This window comes from Spea bombifrons, chromosome 5 (genome assembly GCF_027358695.1).
Source record: "Spea bombifrons isolate aSpeBom1 chromosome 5, aSpeBom1.2.pri, whole genome shotgun sequence".
NCBI classification, from domain to species: Eukaryota; Metazoa; Chordata; class Amphibia; order Anura; family Pelobatidae; genus Spea; species Spea bombifrons.
Genome location: NC_071091.1, coordinates 48,328,904 through 48,350,512, shown reverse-complemented (window position 1 = coordinate 48,350,512; position 21,609 = coordinate 48,328,904). Strand labels below are relative to the sequence as shown.

General features: G+C 41.7%; 1 protein-coding gene across 35 annotated transcripts in view; it reads left to right on the top strand.

The window, feature by feature from the left end:
* Nucleotides 1-21,609, top strand: part of CLASP2 (cytoplasmic linker associated protein 2) — a 157,667-nt gene that overhangs the window by 44,432 nt on the left and 91,626 nt on the right. For all 35 annotated transcript variants that reach the window (XM_053467366.1, XM_053467361.1, XM_053467351.1 and 32 more), the window contains one exon: nucleotides 262-402. In XM_053467366.1, coding sequence (XP_053323341.1) covers nucleotides 262-402 — 141 coding nt within the window. The remainder of the gene's footprint in view (nucleotides 1-261; nucleotides 403-21,609) is intronic.

The following is a 21,609-nucleotide window of genomic DNA, read 5'->3' as shown; positions in this document are numbered from 1 at the left end:
ATAAAACTCATTGCAGTTTAATTTAAATCTTTAGAACCGCAAAGTAGCACTTTATGTATTTGTGTGTGTGTGTGTGTGTAGTTGATGTGATTTGAATGCAAGAGATGCATCTGATCTACTAGGCCTGAGACAAAGGGCGTGTTAGCACATTTTTTTCCCTTCTCAAGCTGTGTTCATCCTATTGTAGGATTTGTTGTAACGGAGCTGCAGTAATAGGTGTGTCTGTCCTTAGCCTCAGCTCGTTTCTTTTATTGTTCCCAGATAAAAGCTTTGAGGATGAGGACTCAGTGGATGGGAACAGGCCCTCTTCAGCTGCATCAGCTTTCAAGGTCCCTGCTCCTAAGAAACCTGGCAATCCGGTCAGCTCTGGTAGAAAGCCTGTCTCTGGAGCCAAGGGTGGAGGTAATCAATGCCATTCTGTGAATGTCTGTTTCTATTTCATATGTGGAATGCTTCATCTACCTATTCTTATAGTTATCAAGTGTGTGCTCTTGGCAACTACCTATTTGTATTAGATGTAATAAGAACAATCTAAAAAAATATTTTCCCATAAAAATAATTGTGCGTGCAAATTATTCATAGATGCATATTATACATGTGATTGTTGACATCTACTGGATAAAAAATATTAGCCGATGCACGCATTTACAGTTGCGATGGTCTTTTTTTTTTTTTTTTTTTAATACTCAAATACCTGTCCATTTTTTGTGATTTTTACCATATGTTTGTTAAACCATGATATTTGATGTGCCCTTATAAACATACATTTCTTCTTAACCCCTTCAGTGCCAGGGTTTTTTTGTACCTCATGTCCCAGAGCAATTTTGCCATTTTTTGTAGTTCAGCGATTATTCTCTTTTCCTGTGAATGGTGTACCCATGTATTGTTTTTTCAAGGAGAGATAGAGCTTTCCTTTGATACCATAGTTGGATGATTAGCTGGAAATTTAGAGTGAGAAATTTAGTAAAAACTAGCGAAAATTCGTTTCCCTCTGAATCCCCTCCAAGTTTATCAATTCAGGTGTCCTGATCTCAGAAATACCTAATTTATATAGATTTTCCATACTTTCCCAGCACTTATAGGAAACATACTATAAGGTGTACATTATTTGTAGAATTTTTATGCTTATGGCTTAACGGGTTTGGGGGTTGTGAAAGGGGGCAGGAGGGTTGCAATGGGATGTAAGGGTTTTTTCTTTTTTATATATATATTTTTTAAAAAAAATTTTTTTTCATATTTTTATATATATATTTTTTCAAATGGTTAGAGGTCCGCTTAGGGACCTCTTGAACATGTTATTAATGCCAGTGATTTTTTTAAAAAAATATTTATTTTGTTGGTTTTTTTCTTTTGTTTTAATCACTAATTTTCCCCTTCGTTTTGGTTTTCAGCATGGGAGAAGAATGAGAAACATGGTTTCTCGCTCTCCTCCCTGGGCCGATCACACTGTGATCTCTATGCATGTCCCCACAGACTTGCGTAGAAATCAGTGTCTGTGCGATCGGATATCCCTGCGGGGGATATCATGTCCTCCGACGACCTTCCGGGTGACATCAGCAGTGACGCGACCCGGAAGGGAATGCCTGATCGCACGTGACAGTTTTCCGGCGTTCGTGCCGGAAGCTGTTGCAGGAGATCGGGCAGCAGAAAGCCGGCGATGACAGCCTTTTCTCCTGCCGCTGCAAGAAGGGCAGGACGTACTGGTACGTCCATAGGGGATTCTTGGGATGCGTTTTTTTGATGTATGGTATGTCCGTAGGGGACTGAAGGGGACAAGTTTTTGTAAAAAAAAAAAAAAAAATACAAATACAGAGCAAAGGTTTTTTCAGAGCAAATACTACTTACCAGTCCCTCCCTGCAGTCACTCTGACAATCGGCTCCGCCCCCTTTTTTTCTCCCAGTGCCAATTGGTCTCGCCCATTTCCTATAGCATCCACAACTCCACATTGCTCGGCAATTAATCTAACTGTGAGTATAACATTAATATTTGGGGTTCGGAAACTTAGGGGAGGTGGGGGTTAATTTGGGACAGTTATGGTTAATGGTGTGTTTAGGGTTAATTTAGGGGCCGTTATGGTTAATGGGGTATTTAGGGGCAGTTATGGTTAATGGGGCGTTTAGGGTTATTTTAGGGGCTGTTATGGTTAATGGGGTCTTCAGGGTTAATTTAGGGGCAGTTGTGGTTAATGGGCTCTTCAGGGTGTTAATTTAGGGGCAGTTGTGGTTAATGGGGTCTTCAGGGTGTTAATTTAGGGGCAGTTATGGTTGATGGGGTCGTTAAGATTAATTTAGGACTGAGGGTAAATTTAATTAATTTAATAAAGTTAACTTAATTTGCAGTTAGAGGTAAAGGGGTGCAAACTAACGGGAATCTAAATCCTGGGGGGAAGTGAAGATTAATCCAGTATTTATTTATAGTATTGTCGGTGTCATGTGAACGGGTCTGTGAATCTGAGGGCACTATGGCATATCTGGGGGGTATAAGGCATATCTGGGGCACTATGGCATATCTGGGGGTCTAAGGCATATAGGGTATATAAGACATATGTGGGGAGGGCAGAGTGGTATATCTGGGAGGCAGTGTTGCATATCTGGGGGTATGTGACATCTGGGAGGCAGTGTGATAAGCCAGGGCTCAGATGTGCATAACTGGGGGGCAGGTTGGGAAATAAAAACAAGAAATGCATATTTTAAATAAATGAAAACTGTACATTTATTTTTTTATCCAATTAATGGAAAAGGTAATCCGCCAACTACGGTGTTTGCTCTATTATAAGATGACCCTGATTATAAAATGACCCCCCAAATCTGAATATTAATTTAGGGAAAAAAGAAAAAGCCTGAATATAAGACGACTCTATAGGAAAAAAGTTTTACCAGTAAATGTTAATTCATGTAAACTATGTAAACTATTTTTTTTTTTTTAAAATAAAAGCTATGATTGAGAAAAATATTTTTTTTATTTCCTTTTATTTTCCAACCTGCCCCCCGAGTTATGCACATCTGCCCCAGGCTTGCCACTCTGCCCCAGAAATGCCTTATACCTCCTATATGCCATTGTGCCCCATGATATGCCTTTTAACCCTATATGCCACTGTGCCCAATTAAATGCCTTTTGACCCCCCTATGTGCCACTCTTGCATTTAGGGGGTTAAAAGGCGTATTATGGGGCAGAGTGGCATATAGGGAGGTATAAGGCATTTCAGGAGGCAGAATGACATATATAGAGGGTTAAAAGGCACTTCGGGGCAGCAGGTAGACGTCTACGCGATTCGCGTAGACCACTTCCGCTGCAGCCCGAAGGTGGTGCGGTTAGCAGCGGGGGTTGTCTGTGTCTGCAATGTTATTGCATTTTTTTTTCTGTTATACAATTTAATTGCATAATGACATCACTGGGCTCCCAATAATTTTATTTATTTATATTTCCCTCTTAATTTTTTTTTCATTCATTCTCCCTCTCCTCCTTCTGATCTGAGCGTGCTGATCGCGCTGTGATCAACAAACAGGCTCCATAACTCTGCATTGCAATATGTGCAAACGGCCTCAGAAAGACCATGCTAAGGCTCGCCTGTCCTCCAGTGAATCATTGCATGATTGGCCCTTTTTTTTTTTTTTTTTTTTTTTTTTTTTTTACAGAAAGGTGTCCCAGCACTTGTGCCGAGTAGAGGAGAGTCCACGCTGTCAATAGACAGCTTGGTTCCTGTGTAGCGGCAGGGAGATACCAGTATGTTCTAAGGGGCGTCTTTGCACAGCTTTTAACATCCTAAGGGGTGCAAACTGGTTTAAAAGAGCTCACTGAAATCTACCATTTTACATTTTTGTAGGGCTGCAACTAACGATTATTCTAATAATCGATAAGTTGGCCGATTTTTATTTTTTTGATAAAAAAAAAAGTGCAAATGTTTTTTATTTAAACTTTTTACACTTTCATCTCTTTATCACAATGGCATTTCTCTATTCACCTTCTTATTTTACTGACATAATAATGAAAGCTACAAGAACCCAAACACAGTGTTTCTCAAACTAGGTTTTAATACAAAGTTATTAGTAAATATTAATTCATATGTTAACCATTTTTCATATTTAATAAAAACTGAGAAAAAAGCCTTGTTTATATTTTCTTTTATTTACCAAACTGCCCCCAGTTATGCACATCTGACCTCCAGCTTGCCACTCTGCCCCCATATATGCCTTATACCTCTTATGCCAGAGATTCCACTGTGCCCCCGATATGCCTTATACTCCTTATATGCCAGTGATATGTAACTGAGCCCCCTGAAATACCTTTTACCCCAGATATGTCTTATGCCCCTCTGATATGCCTAATATCAATATGCCTTATACCCCCTATATGCCAGTGTGCCCCCTGATATGCCTTATAACTTCCAATATGCCACTTGCCCCCATTTATGCCTTATACCTCCCTAAATGCCACTATGCTCTGCACCACCGTGAAATTCATTATACTCCCTGATTCACCACTCTGCCTCCCCCAGATATGCCACTCTGAAATTCATTATACCCCCTATACACCACTCTACCTCCCCCTAAACACCACCCCAACCTGCCCAGATATGCCACTCTGCCTCCCTGAAATTCATTATACCCCACCATACACCACTATAACTCACACATACACCACTCTCCACCCTCCCATTCACCACTCTGCCTCTCTCCCCCCTCCCATACACCACTCTGCCTCTCTCCCCCCTCCCATACACCACTCTGCCTCTCTCCCCCTTCCCATACACCACTCTGCCTCCTGTCAGCAACGGAGGTTCACAAGACACCAGGGAGTCGGATAGAGCGACAGAGTGCTGGATGGGAGGGGGAGGAGGCAGAGTGGTGTATGGGAGCCCCCCTCCCATACACCACGCTGCCTCTCTCCTGACTCCCTGGTGTTTTGTGATCCTCCGTTGCTGACCGGCACTTTCACTGGAGCTTCATAGAAGCCCCAGCGGAAGTGAAGGGGAGTAATGGAGGCTGTCTGTGTGCATCGCGCAGACCCCCACCGGCTGACAGAGAGGATGATCCTCTGCAAGAGACCTCGATTCTCTGTTAGCCGGTGGGGGGTCTGCACGATGCGCACAGACAGCCTCCGTTACTCCCCTTCACTTCTGCTGGGGCTTCTACATTACGTGATGCTGGCGCTACATCGTAGAAGCCCCAGCGGAAGTGGAGGGGAGAGACGGAAGTTGTCTGTGCGCATTGCACGGACACCCACCGGCTGACAGTGAGGGGAATCCATGTCCCCTGCAGCGTTGCGGGGATCCGGATTCTAGTGTTATAATCCGATCTCTGAGGTCGGATTATACAAGGAGAGGAGTTTTTCAGAGCATTTGCTCTGAAAAAACCCTCTTTTTATAATCGCTAAAAATCGATTCTACTAATCGATAACGAAAATCGTTGTCAATGATCATTATCGATTTTATCGATTAGTGGTTGCAGCCCTACATTTTTGTATAATACAAATACAGTGATCTCAACTCCTTTACCCCTGGACCTACAGGTATTTCCTTGAAATATGTGCCAAGGTTACCTTTGTGCCATGCAGTGTTCGTGGCAGCAGGGACATCTACCTGCTTCACAAGCTGTCTTTTGGCTTCAGGTTTCCTGCCAACCGATCATGTGTAACGGCGTGAGCACCCATATACCGTTACATAAGGAATGCCTGATCACGCGTTTTCTTCTGGTAAACGTCACTTCTGAAGCCAACCGGTTGGTCGGCTGGTCACACGTTTCTCCCTCTTCCCACGACAAAACAAAGTGAAATAAAATAAACAATATGGTGAGCTCAGTGATGTCATTGTGACGTGCCTGTTATGCAGAAGATGTACCAGAGATCCCTAAAGAGCTCTCTATCTGTATTACTACCTTTTATAGGGTACAATTTAAGGGATGGAAGTGGCCCTCTAGAACATGTGGGGTGTTTCTGTAATCGGGAACATAAATCGGTAGCATTTACAGTGTAGAAGAAATTAGGGATGCACCGATATATCGGTGGCTGAAATATATCATCTGACAAGGGCATTATTGGCAAAATGCCAAATAATAATAATAATAAAAAGGACGAAAATAATTGTCCGCAGGGGCCAGGCTGCCTACCTTTTGAAACTGTGCGAGCAGTGGCTCTTGTGCAGGCCAGGAGAAGCAGGAACCCCATTCACGGGACTGCACATCACATGACTCTGCTCCGTTCCTTCTTCCCCTGGGGGTGGGACAAGAGAAGTTGCTCACACAGCAACACAGAGGGAAGCAGCAGGGCCCCTGCAGAAGTCTGCGAGTGAGAGATCTGCAGTTCAGCCAGTACATGCTGGAATCTGGTTATGCCTGGGCATGATAGGATTGTGATTGCTATTAACAATCATATATATATATACCGTATTTGCTCACTAATAAGACGAACCCCCAAAATTTTAATATTCATTTAGGAAAAAAGCCTGAAAATAAGACTTCCCTATGGGGAATTAATTCACATGTAAACTATTTTTTGTTATGATAAAAAGTAAGATTAAGAAAAGAGTTTTTATATTTTTATTTCCTTTTTATTTGCCACTTTGCCCCAGTATATATGTTATATATAAAATAAATATATATAATATATGTGTGCAGGCCCGGGCATTTAAGACTGAGCAGCCCATTTTTATTTATTTATTTTTTGATAAACCAAATTCTGACAAATTTAATATACCATTTCTTGTTGTCTATTAGTTATTTTTCAGCATGCTTTTGTCACTAATGAATTAGTATTACATAAATATATAATGTATCATAACGTCATGCAATTTCTAAAGTGCTATATCTTTAATGAAAGATTCAAAACAGTAACTAATCTTTGACCATTTAGTTGGTAAAAAAAAACAAAACAAAAACTAGTGGCAGTGTGGCACTCCTTGGGCCTTCGTTGGTCAGATCACCCTCACGACAAGTGAGTCTGTCAGTCACAGACTCACATCACAGCACAGCAGGGAAGAAACTCAGACCACCCCAAATGATTTGCGGCGCTTAGCCGATCCTCTAGGCAGAGCAATGTGACTAAAAAAAAAATAATCATACCCAGGACGCCTGAAGCCACAATCTTTTTAATAAGATACGCAGGTTGAAATAGAGTAAATAATACAAAACCTTTACTTTTGCTCTCACTGATTTCTGAGCCTAGATTGTTTTGTCCTCTGGAGTGACTACAAATTCAGGAGGGCGTTTTATCTCTGGATAAGTAAAAATTAAATAGTTCAATTTATTCCTACAGAAAGGAAAGGGCCAGAAAACAGATGACTAAATACACATCAGGACAGGCTTTGCCACCCAGACACGCACAACAGGACAGGCTCTGCCACACCGACATTTCCTTGGGCCCTGCTCCACTCTCCCTACCATGTAATCACTCCCTCCGCTACCACACAAAAAAAAAAAATTGCCATACTGACTGCAGATTAGGGGAAGACTGTGAGAGTCAGTGCAGTCTTCCCCCCCTTCTCACCCTGAACATGACTTTGAGGGGTCCTCTCCCCTGAAATCATTCCCAGTCCCTTTGTCCCTCATTCACTAAGCCATACCTCTCCTTTCCTTCCTCCCTGTGTACTATAGATCAAACACATATAAACAGCACGTGCATAAAACTCGATTTTGAAAATAAACAGCACGTGCATGTATAGATCACATACAAACCCTATATTTGCAGGTATGCATAAATGATGTATGGAAACATAGCATAGCAGGTATAGATCAACATAATCAACACAAAAGCCAAGCTTTGCAAGTATAGATCAATTGAAAATCACATGTTCAGCCTTGAAGGTATAGATCAAATAAACAGAATGAGACATACAAACCCTCTATTTGGAGGTATACAATAATAATGTATGGAAACAGAGCGTACCAGATACAGATCAACAGAATAACACACACCCAGCTTTGCAGGTATAAATCAATTGGAATTCACTAATAAACTCAGCATTAAAGGTATAGATAACCCCCTAAATGACAGGCATATATCACAGGTTGCACACCCCAAAGCCAGTCCTGGTGTCCACATTGCCCACATAGAACCTGATCAGCACCCAGATTAAACACACATTACAGCCCAGCCTGAACCAACTTTGTCCCCTAACAGCCCAGTGTAAGACATCTTTGTCGGTAAACAGCCCACCCTTCATTACCATCTTTGCATTTCCCCAAATCATTCAAGCAATTCATCCACACATTAATTCTCGTACGCATTCACACAATTCATTCGGTCCTGACTGGGCCTATTTTAAGGTAGGGGCCTGGAGCTGCAGCTCCATCAGCCCTATGTCAACCCGGCCCTGTGCCGCCCGGGCAGATGCCCGATGGCCAGTCCGGGCCTGTATGTATATATGTGTGTGTGTATGTATATTTAATTTTTTTTGTCCAATTTTTTTGTGTGTTGCTTACTTTTAACCCCTTCATTCCCCTATAGATGTACCGGGATGTCCAAAAAACACCTATTAAGAAACCCCTATGGACGTCCCGGTACGTCCAGCCCTTCGTGCAGCGTCAGGGACACATCCCTGCCACTTCACGGGAGACCAGGCTGTCGTTTTAACAGCCTGGACTCCCCACTGACAGCAGAAGCCGGCATTGCCGGCTTTCTGCTGTCCGATCTCCTGTAACAGCTTCCGGCATGAAAGCCGGTAAGCAGTTACCTTCCAGGTTTCGTCACTGCTGATATAACCCGGAAGGTCATCGGAGGACAGGATATCCCCTGTGAGGACCTGCATAGAGCTCACAGTGTGATCGGTGCAGGGGGATCGCGGGGAGGGGAGTGAGAAACCATGTCTCTCACTCCCCCTCCTGTCCTGAAACAGAAAAGTGGGAAAAAAAGTTAATTCGTTTAAAAATTATTAAAAAAATCATTAAAATATTAATATAAATACTAAAAATAATTATAATGTGAGCTGTTATGTCATTGTGACATCACTGGCATGTTCAGGAGGTCCCTAAGAGGACCTCTAACCATTTCTGTGTTAAAAAAATATATAAAAAATACAAAAAAATTAAAATAAAAAAAATATATAAAAAATACAAAAAAATTAAAATAAAATAAAAAGATATAAAAAAAATATAAAAAAAAAAACTTACTTCCCATTGCCCTAGCATAACATCTAGCCAGTATAACCCTCCTGCCCCCGTTCACAACCCCCAAACCCGTTAAGCCATAGGCATAAAAAGTATACAAAATTGTACACCTTATAGTATGCTCCCTGGTGCTGGGAAAGTCTGGAAAATCTATATAAATTAGGTATTTCTGAAATCAGGACACCTGAATTGATAAACTTGGAGGGGATTTTCCATCACTTTACCTAATTTTGTGAGGATTCAGAGGGAAAATGTAAAAAAAATTTGTTTTTTTTTCTAATCTTCGCTAGTTTTTACTAAATTTCTCATTCTAAATTTTCAGCTAATCATCCAACTATGGTATCAAACGAAAGCTCTATCTCTCCTTGAAAAAGTAATATATAGTTTACATGGGTACGCTATTCACAGGAAAGGAGAATAATCGCTAAACTGATATACCCCAAAAATGGCAAAATTGCTCCGGGCTTTGAGGTACCAAAAACCCCTGGGATTGAAGGGTTTAATAAAAGTGGTTGTTTTTTTGGATTGTTTGGTTGTTTTTTTTTTTGGTTAATCCAGGGCTCGACAAATCCCAGGCGCCAGGTCGCCATGGCGACAGAGAATTTTGTCCTGGCGCCTAGGTTTTGTCAGCCTCTTACATCCAGAAAAAAATTGTGGATGTAAGAGGCTGAGTCACCACACGGGGGCGCTGCTTCTTCTGTCTGCCCAGGAGTATGGGCCCGCCCCCAAGCCTGAGATCACTCCCACGGAGTGATCCTGTAGGCTGAAAACGCGGTTGTTGGAAAACTAGCAATCGTGTTTTCAGCTGCCACAGGCAGCTTCAGGAAAGGGGGTTCAGTGTTGATTGGGTCCTCACACAAGTGTGGGGACCTAACACAACATCCCCCTGCTGCCTGATCGCTCCATGAGAGTGACAGGGCAGCTTTAACCCCTTCAATGCCGCGATCGCGGCATTTAGGGGTTAATTCCCGTTTTTCAGGGGGCTCTGCTGCTGGTGGTCTGCCTGGAAGCCCAGGCAGACCAGCAACAGCAAAAACGAGCCCCCAAAAGCCCTTTGATGATTCCTGTAGGCATGGAAGCCTACAGCAGGTCATCAGAGACTCCTCCTGCAATGGCTGGTCTATAGACCAGCAATTGTGTCCCAGCTGCCAGAGGCAGCTTCAGGGACAGGGTGAGAGGGTTCTTTGGTCTCCCCATGAGTGTGGAGACCAGCCCCAACACCCCCCCTGCTGCCTGAGAGCGACAGTGCCGCGTTAACCCCTTCAGTGCCACAATTGTGTATGACACATTCGTGGCATTGCAGGGGTTAACATTTGGGGACTAAATATCAGTCAATGCTGTGCTCCAATGGAACATCAGCATCAAAAGAGTTAAAAAAAAAAAAAATTAATTAAAAAAAAAAAAAACAGCACTGACCTGAAAGTCCAGGGTGCTTCCAGGTCAAATGCTGTGAGTTTAGTAAGTGGGCTGATGATGATCAGATCACTCTTGACCAACTGTTAGTTTAAAAAAATCCTGGCTCCTAACTTTTTTACCTGGCGCCTAGATTCACAACAAATTTGTCAAGCCCTGGGTTAATCCCACATGTGGTCCTTATGGCACTAAAAAGTCTTCGTAAGGAAGAGGGTAAAGATGAGACATAGCATTAAATTGAACCCCTTCGTGACAATGGCTCTTTTAACATTTCTGCGGTGCCCGTGTTTACCTGTAATTTTCTCCTTTCCTGTTTACTGAACCCACACAAGTTATATATTGTTTTTTTCAGGACCAGGAGGGCTTTCTTTTAGATATTATTTTGATTGTATCATATCATTTACTAAATCAAAAGTATAAAATTTGAGGAAAATTACTTTTTCTGACTTTTACCTGAAAAATCTTTTTTTTTTTTTTTTTCTTTTTTTCTGCATGTTATGAGACAATAAATGCAAGTAGCATGAAAGTGTGCAATTTCGGGTATCTTTGAAGCTGGCTAATGCAATTTACCCCATCAAACCATGAAGACTAGACACCCCCGGGGTATTTCAGATGTTAGTATTTTTAATTCTACTGTCAGTCTTTGTCAATCTTTAAGGTAGTAATTTTTTTGCATTTCTTTTTTTGTAAACACATTTTGCTTCAGGTATGAGTTAACAGGTCCTGGTATATGCCGCTGTCCAACACCCCACAATTTGTTCAGCAGCATCTCCTGGCTACAGTGATACCACCCATGCATGGGTTTGCCTGGCTTTTTGGGGGGCAAAAGGGCCGCATTTGGGGCATGCGCTTTTTTTCAATGTTGAACTTTGACATTGGTGGTGATCCACTGCCAATACCCTATTTAGTACATCTTTGAGCACGGCCAATTCAGTGTGCTCTATAAAACCATATATTTTTGAAGACTAGACACCCTAGGGTATTTTAAATGCTGGTATTTTAACTCTTTGCATGCACACATTTTACCACCAGCCTTTGTCAAATTTGCAGTAGTATTTTTTTGTGTGTATTTTTCCCACACGTGTAGTACTTTTATGTGTGAATTTACAGCTCTTGGTATATGTCACTTTTATACAACACCCCACTATGTATTCAGCAACATCTCCTGAGTACAGTGAATGTTTGCGGGCTAAAAGGCCACATTTGGGACATGTGCATCTTTCAAATTGGAAATTAGACATGTGGCCATCCTTCCCCGTGTGTTAATTGGGACATTGTTGAACCCAGCCAATTCAATTTACCCCATCAAATCATAATTTTTTTTTTAAAGTAGACGCAACGTGGGTATTTAGCATGCCGGTATTTACATGCGATAAAGCGCTAATTATAGGACTTTACCATTTTTTTAAATTTTTTTTTTAACTTTTTTTCCACATTTATTTTACTAATCACTTTGTGATTAGAAAGCTGAGCTTTATCGACTTGCATGGTTGAATGTAGGGCTGAAACAACTAATCGATAATCGATTACGAAAATCGTTGGCAACGAATTTCATCATCGATTAATCGAATCTATTTTTATCGATTTATAAAAAGAGGTTTTTTTCAGAGCAAATGCTCTGAAAAACTCCTCTCCTTATAATAATCCGATCTCAAACAGAGATCGGATTATAACACCGGAATCCAGATCCCCCGCAACGCTGCAGGAGACTTGGATTCCCCTCACTGTCGGCCGGTCTCTCACTTCCGTCTCTCTCCCCCCTCCCATACACCCCTCTGACTCCTCCCATACGTCACTCTGCCTCTCTCCCGGCTCAGTTACTGACAAGGACTTTCACTGCAGCTTCATAGAAGCCACATTGTAAGTGAAGTGCAGTAACGGAGGCTGTCTGTGCGATGCAGACACTCACAGGCTGACAGAGAATCATCCTCTCTGTCAGCTGGTGGGGGTCTGCATCGCACAGACAGCCTCCGTTACTGTCAGTAACGGAGCCGGGTAGAGAGGCAGAGCGGTGTATGGGAGGGGGAGGAGTCAGAAGGGTGTATGGGAGCCACCCTCCCATACACCACTGTGGCTCCTCCCCCTCCCATACGCCACTCTGCCTCTCTACCCGGCTCCCTGGTGTCTAGTGAAGATCCGTTGCTGACAGGAGGCAGAGTGGAGTATGGGAGGGGGAGGAGGCAGAGTGGAGTATGGGAGGGGGAGGAGGCAGAGTGGAGTATAGGAGGGGGAGGAGGCAGAGTGGAGTATGGGAGGGGGAGGGGCCAGAGTTGTATGGGAGAGGGGAGGAGCCAGAGTGGTGTATGGGAGGGGGGAGGAGGCAGAGTGGAGTATGGGAGGAGGCAGAGTGAAGTATGGGAGGGGGAGGAGGCAAAGTGGTGTATGGGAGGGGGGAGGAGGCAAAGTGGTGTATGGGAGGGGGAGGAGGCAAAGTAATGTATGGGAGGGGGAGGAGCCAACAGTGATACCACCCATGCATGGGTTTGCCTGGCTGTTTGGGGGGCAAAAGGGCCGCATTTGGGGCATGCGCTTTTTTTCAATGTTGAACTTTGACATTGGTGGTGATCCACTGCCCAATACCCTATTTAGTACATCTTTGAACACGGCCAATTCAGTGTGCTCTATAAAACCATATATTTTTGAAGACCAGACACCCTAGGGTATTTTAAATGCTGGTATTTTAACTCTTTGCATGCACACATTTTACCACCAGCCTTTGTCAAATTTGCAGTAGTATTTTTTTGTGTGTGTATTTTTCCCACACATGTAGTACTTTTGTGTGTGAATTGACAGCTCTTGGTATATGTCACTTTTATACAACACCCCAATATGTATTCAGCAACATCTCCTGAGTACAGTGAATGTTTGGGGGCTAAAAGGCCACATTTGGGACATGTGCATCTTTCAAATTGGAAACTAGACATGTGGCCATCCTTCCCCGTGTGTTAATTGGGACATTGTTGAACCCAGCCAATCCAACAGGGGGGAGGAGGCAGAGTGGAGTATGGGAGGGGGGAGGAGGCAAAGTGGTGTATGGGAGGGGGGAGGAGGCAAAGTGGTGTATGGGAGGGGGAGGAGCCAAAGTGGTGTATGGGAGGGGGAGGAGGCAGAGTGGAGTATGTGAGGGGGAGGGGCCAAAGTGGTGTATGGGAGGGGGAGGAGGCAGAGTGGAGTATGGGAGGGGGAGGAGGCAGAGTGGAGTATGGGAGGGGGAGGAGCCAGAGTGGTGTATGGGAGGGGGAGGAGCCAGAGTGGTGTATGGGAGGGGGAGGGGCCAGAGTGGTGTATGGGAGGGGGAGGGGCCAGAGTGGTGTATGGGAGGGGGAGGAGCCAAAGTTGTGTTTGGGTGAGTTATAGTGGTGTATGGGGGGTATTATGAATTTCAGGGCATATAGGGAGTATAAGGCATATCGATATTAGGCATATCAGGGGGTCATAAAACATCTGGGGTAAAAGGTATATCAGGGGGCTCAGTTGCATATCACTGGCATATAAGGAGTATAAGGCATATCAGGGGCACAGTGGCATATCAGGGGGCACAGTGGAATCTGGCATATAAGAGGTATAAGGCATATATGGGGGCAGAGTGGCAAGCTGGGGGTCTGATGTGCATAACCGTGGGCAGTTTGGTAAATAAAAAAAATTTAAACAAGGCTTTTTTTCTCATAGTTTTTATTAAATATGAAAAATAGTTAACATGTGAATTAATATTTACTAATAACTTTGTATTAAAACCTAGTTTGAGAAACACTGTGTTTGGGTTCTAGTAGCTTTTATTATTATGTCAGTAAAATAAGAAGGTGAATAGAGATAGAGAGGCCATTACAATAAAGAGATGAAAGTGTAAGTTGTACGTTTTTTATTACATTATTTTAAATTTTAAAAAATTGCATTTTTTTTTTATCCGATTAATCGAAAAAATTATCGACCAACTAATCGATTATTAAAATAATCGTTAGTTGCAGCCCTAGTTGAATGCAGTACCTGTAAGGTGAGCCAGAGTTCTCAGAAAATCTCAGAAGTGAAACATTTTCAGCTCCTTTATTTTTTTGAAAGGGGGCGCCGCCATCTTTGTGATTTTGCCACTTGCAGTGGCGCTTGTGACTGCTTTCTGGAGCGATCACGGCGCTATCGAGGCATTTCAGCAACACCATTTAAGTTTAGGAGGTGATAGTTGATCACATCCTAAACTCTCTTAAAACGGACGTCCGCTGCCATATAGTGTATGGTGGTGGTTGACGCCCTGGGGAGGGTCCAGACGTGGCCCCTGATGCCGATACTGGTGTTGCTGAATGCCTCTTCATTGAGGAATTACAGCAACACCGTTTGGGTGCAGAAAACGAACGTAGATCACTTTCTGCACCCGTTTAAAGCAATGACAGTCCTGGCACTTCAATTGTCACTAACTGAATGTTAGTGCATAACGTGCTCGGTCCGTCAATTTTCAAGGGGTTAAACAATTTATGTTCAGCGACATGCCCTGATACTAATATCACACATACAATGGACTGGAACAGATCTAGCAAGGCAGATATTTCACAAATGTACTTGTGGCAAAAGTAGCATCCTTAAATAAATGAAAAATTAAATTTTTTTTATCCGATTAATTGAAAAAATGTCAACTAATCGATTATGAAAATAATTGTTAGTTGCAGCCCTAAACTATACTGTTAAGGTTGTCAGAATGTTGTAAAAATAAAAACACATTTATAGACATACTGATACAGAGGGAGAAGAGAGCTATGGTCTTGTGAGCTCTCAATTGATTACAATCTATTTTGCCTGCACAAATTGTTTTTAATATTTTTAGGACAAGTAGAGCTTTCTTTTGAAGCTGTGCCCATTTATATCCAATGCCTTCCAAAAGTATTCAGAGCCCTTAAGTTTCCTCATATTACTGAATTACAAATGTAACATTTATATTCAGTCATGTCTAAACACTAGAATTCAAAATCAAGTAATGAAAGGAGATTTTTTGGGGGACAAAAATCAGAAAATAAAATTGTGGTACTTACATCAACATATTGTGGTTGTTCTCTGGAAGCTCTCAGTTTCCACAGATGAAGGAAATTGTCCTCTTGGGGATAGCGTTACTGTGATGTCGTTGTCCACCTGTGAACCGTTATCCCTGCTTCTGTTGAATGTCCTAACCATTCCCAGAGAAGTTTAAGTAAATATTTCTCATTCATAATTGTCAGGACAGATGAAGATTAACCACTTTATGACCTTAGGAAGTACTAGTACATTCTATAAAGCAGGCCCTAGATGACCAGGGATGTTATAATAGATGTAATAATTTTGTAATTGGTCTTCGCACCAGTAAGATGTTTACCTTTTGACAGCAGAAACTGACATCTCTACCTTCCTGCTGACCAATTCCGCGTAATAGTGCTCCAGAATATCTGGATCCTAACTGTAAAAAGGAAGGCATGATTGACAACCAACTGTATGTCAATGAAGTGAAATGGTGTTATGATGCAGAGATCCAATGGCAGAGCCTCTCTATACAAGACCTTAAAATGGTCTCAAACATTAATGGAGATTCTTCTCTGCAGAGCACATGGCAAATCAGTTAAGGCATTTGGTCACCTTCCACTCCCTCCCCCAGTGCAATGTCCTTTCCATTTTCAATCACCTTGGTCTCTAAGGGTCACTGGAGAAGATAGGTTACCAGGGGAGTGTCCAGCAGAAGGAGGACTTATTGTGTTTATAAAGTCCTGCCAACTCTCTCTCTCGCTCTCTCTCTCTGAATCTGCGTGGACATGATCACAAGGGAGTGGTAATTGTATCACGTGTTTACAGGCTTATCCTGCGGTTTCTTTGTTATTTCCATTCAATCAATGAATAGATAGTTTGGTAACAGCATATACTAACTTATAGTAATTTGTATATGTATTGTTAGTTTGTTTAGCCTCTCTTAATAAATATTGTTAATTGCAGAAAACAAGGAGTGTGGACTCTGACTTTACACTCAATAGTTAGTGGTTATAGCATAACAGTGTGTGTGTATATATATGTATATATATATATATATATATATATATATATATATATATATATTAGGGCTGCAACTAACGATTATTTTCATAATCGATTAGTTGGCCGATTATTTTGTCGATTAATAGGATAAAAAAATGAATGTCAATTTTTCATTTATTTAAAATAATTTAATAAACGATGTTAAATGCAAACAGCAGAATAAAAAAAACTGATAAAATGCATTTCTTGTCTTTATTTCCCAACCAGCCCCCCCAATTTATGCACATTTGAGCCCAGGCTTGCCACACTGCCTCCCAGACATGCCACGCTGCCTCCCACATATGCCACTCCACGCTGCCTCCCAGACATGCCACGCTGCCTCCCACGTATGCCACTCCACGCTGCCTCCCACATATACCACTCCACGCTGCCTCCCACATATGCCACTCCACGCTGCCTCCCACATATACCACTCCACGCTGCCTCCCACATATGCCACTCCACGCTGCCTCCCACATATGCCACTCCACGCTGCCTCCCACATATGCCACTCCACGCTGCCTCCCACATATGCCACTGTGCCTGATACGCCTTATACCCCCTGATACGCCTTATACCCCCTGATACACCACTCCATCCTCCCCAGACATGCCACGCTGCCTCCCAGACATGCCACGCTGCCCTCCCCACATATGCCTTATATAATGTATATGCCTTATACCCCCAGATATGTCACTCCGTCCTCCCCAGATATGCCTTATACCCCCCCGATATCTCATAGTCCCCTCAGAGTCACAGACCCGTTCACAGCACACTGACACCATACTTTTATAAATAAGTACTGGGTTAATCTTCACTGCCCCCTGGATTTAGATTCCCCTTAGTCTGCCCCCCTTACCTCTAACTGCACCTTAAGTTAACTTTATTAAATTAACCCTAAATCCTCATCATTAAATTAACCCTAAACACCCCATTAACCATAACTGCCCCTAAATTAACCCTAAACACCCCATTAACCACAGCATCCCCTAAATTAACCCTAAAGACCCTGTCAACCACAACAGCCCCTAAATTAACCCTAAACACACCATTAACCACAACTGCCTCAAATTAACCCCAAACACCCCATTAACCACAGCTGCTCCTAAATTAACCCTAAACACCCCATTAACCACAGCTGCTCCTAAATTAACCCTAAACACCCCATTAACCATAGCTGCCCCTAAACACCCCCATTAACCATAACTGCCCCTGAATTAACCCTAAACACCCCATTAACTATAACTGCCCCTAAATTAACCCCCACCTCCCCTAACTTTCAGTAGCCCAAATATTAATTTTATACTTACAGTTAGATGAGTGTCACAGCCATGTGGTTCTGGCCTTCTGGGAGAAGGAAGGGGGCGGGGCCAGTTGTCACAGTGATTACAGGGAGGGACTGGTAAGTAGGAGCTGCTGCTGTGAGTCAGACTAAACTATTATATAATGAGGGGTATTTTTCAGAGCGTTTGCTCTGAAAAAACCCTCATTTTATAATCGATAATAATCGATTCAACTAATCGATAATGAAATTCATTGGCAACGAATTTCATTATCGATTATCGATTTTATCGATTAGTTGTTGCAGCCCTAATATATATATATATATATATATATATATATATATATATATATAATTTCATACTGTAAATGTTATTCAATAATTGCAGTAAGATTCATAAAATACAGACACATTTTTGTTTATAACACTAACCCTGCTGCTTGCCCGGGCGTCGGGCAATACGGATTGCGCTAAACCCCAATTAAAGGCCGGGTGGGGGGGGTTCGGCTTATATTTGGTAATTATGTACAGGTTTTCTGTATATTTACCAAATAAATACTTTGGGGAGATTTTCTTTTTTGGTCAAATGTTGGTATTTACCTTTTGAAATGTATACGTCTATGTCCTAATCCCCCCCTGGCCTCCTACAAGCCACAACTCTGCCTCTCTTTACCTAAATATTCTTTTATTTCACATTTCTTCCATTGTAGCATTTCTGTTACATTTCAAGCTGTGTGGTAGCCACCTTCTGAAACCATGCAGTAAGCAAATAAATGTCATTATAAGTATTGTTTAACGAGTAAGCTTATATCATAAATATGATCAAAGAATGCTGTGAAAAACTGTTTGTTGTAACCCTTTTATCTTCTCTTAAAAAAAAAATACACAAAGATACTCTGCTCTCATGGATATCAAACAATTGCAATCACAACACAGATTTATATATAAAAAAAATATCTACATGTTAAATACATGTGGCACAGTTATTGGCACCCTTTTAGTCAATACTTTGTGCTTACCTCCCTTTGCCATGATAACAGCTCTGAGTCTTCTGCTGTAACGCCTGATGAGGTTGGAGAATACATGGCAAGGGATCAGAGTCCATTCCTCCATGCGGAATCTCTTTGGATCTTTAAAATATCGAGGTCGACGTTGGTGGACTCACCTCTTCGGTTCGTCCCGTAGGTTTGAAATGGGTCAGGGGACTGAGATCGCCATGGTAGGACATTGATTTTGTGGTCAGTAAACAATTTGTGTTGATTTTGATGGATGTTTTAGATCATTGTCTTGCTGGAAGATCCAACCACAGCCCATTTTAAGCTTTTTGACAAAGGTGTCAGGTGTTCGTTTAATATATGTTGATATTTGATAGTCAAATCAACGTATGCCATGTATACTAAAAAATCCCAGGTCCTCTGTCAGAAAAATAGCTCTAAAACATTAAAGAGCCACCACCATATTTAACTGTGGGCATGAGGTACTTTTCCACATGGCTACCTACCTCTGGTGTTTATTGCCAAAAAGCTCTATATTGGTTTCATCTGACCATAGAACCCAAAGACGGTTGAGTTTGTTTTGGGATGAGAGTAGAGGCTTTTTTTTCTTGAAATCCTTCCAGACAACTTGTGGTGATGTAGGTGGACGTCAGATTGTAGTTTTGGAGACTTTATGACCCCAAGACGCAACTAACTTATGCAATTCTCCAGCTGTGATCCTTGAATACTTTTTGGCCAATCGAACCACCCTCTTCACAGTGCGTTGAGACAATATAGACACAAGTCCTCTTCCAGGTTGATTCATAACATTTCTTAAGTATTGCCCTAATGGTGGAAGATGGCTTTTTCAATGCTTTTGATATTTTCTTATAGCTACTTCCCATTTTGTGAAGCTCGACAACCTTTTGCCTCACATCAGTTATATTTCATGGTCTTACCCATTGTGATGATTGACTAAGGGAATTAGGCTTATGTGTTGTCTAATATTTATACCCCTGTGAAACAGGACGTCATGGTTGGACAATTTCTTATTGGAAAAGGCACTGTACAGACCATCCACATGACAAGGTGAAGGGCACTGAGACAGGGTTGGCGTTCATTGCGTGAATAAACCTCAAAGTTTGAGTCCTCATATTTCAAATAAACCCCAAATTAAAGAATGTTTTCAAAACGTAGGCAACTTTTTTTAGGGCCACAAACTCAAAATCCTAACAAGAACGTGAAAGGACGCACGGATGAAACTTACATCTGGAAACATGATTGAGATTAGATCAATCTACAGTTTAAGTAGGCAGTGTAGGTCCTTGTTAGTGGGCATAGTTACATATCCACTGTCAGTATTTAGCTCCTTGAGGTAGGGTGTAGCAGTCGTGACCGTGAGGGTAGCTCTTTATAGTAAAGGTGATATATGTGGCTTTATGTACTTCTCCCATATATTTAGATTTTTTTAAATATGTTTTTAGTAGCTATTTTCAGTTTTTATGATTTGGATATTGGAATTTTGTAGATAGGATTGGGACCTGCATCTGAGAATCTTTGCCTTATCTTTTAACCCCTTCAGGACCGGGATTTTGATACTAAGCTGTCACTAAAGGACCAGAGCTGTTTTTGTGTCTTTGCTATGTCTTTCTTCAACTGTAATTTCTCTTATCAATTAGTGCACCCACACAAATCATATATTGTTTTTTTCAGCGCAAGTACGGCTTTCATTTGAAAGCTGGGTAGTACATTGTTTTGTTTGAAATAAACTGGAAAAAGTGGGGGGGGAATGAAAAAAACTCATTTTCTTACAGTTTTATGTACATACAAATTGTACGCACATTGAACCAATGGGAAAAAATTAACCAAAATATATTTATTAACTTGTCCTGATTTGGAAACCACCCAACATGGCCAGGATTTATCTATTTTGACCAGTATAGGGCAAATATAGCAAGGCATGCATCACATTTTTAAAATTTAATTTTTTTCACATTTGGCATGGTAGTCTAATAACTGCAATAGTTGTCACAGATACTGATTATTCCCCCAAAATTATATGTTTATGAATAGTAGATAAGTCAAGGTGTATAACTAGGGTCATTTTGACAGGGATTTTATCGTCCGTTGCGGCCAAATTTTGAGGTATTTTTATATTTTTTTGCATACGTTGCAATGTTGCTTTAGATTTCATATTATATTTTGTATAGAATATGTGCAACTGCAGAAAAAAACACCAAATTGTGTTCACCGACATCCCCCGGTTCCAACAAGGCCTCACATGCATGGAAGCTATGAGGGCAAAACTGGAACATGCGCATTTTAGTTTTCAAATTTGGAATTTTCAGAAATTGGTTTACTGGGCCCATATCCCGTTTGGGAGATTTTGGAAGCCCCTCACTGTAAATTACCCCATAAAAGTATATATTTATGAACAGCAGACAAGTCAAGGTGTTCAACTAGGGTAATTTTGACAGTTTTCAGCCACCCATTTCTTCACTGATGTCTGCCAAAGTTCACAGGGAAATTATTTTATTGCGTTTTTAATGCATACATTTCAATGTTGCACTGAATTTCTTGCACACCGTAAGTGCAACAGTGGAAGAAAACACCACATTTTATTCATCAACATCCCCTGATTCCAACAAGGCCTCACATGCATGGTACATGCATTTTTTTGAGGAAGCCATGAGGCCATAACTGGAACAAGTTTTCAGTAATTCGTTTACTGAGCCCATATCCTATTTGGGACATTTTGGAAGCCCCCCACTGTAGATTACCCCATAAAAGTATATATTTATGAACAGCAGACAAGTCAAGGTG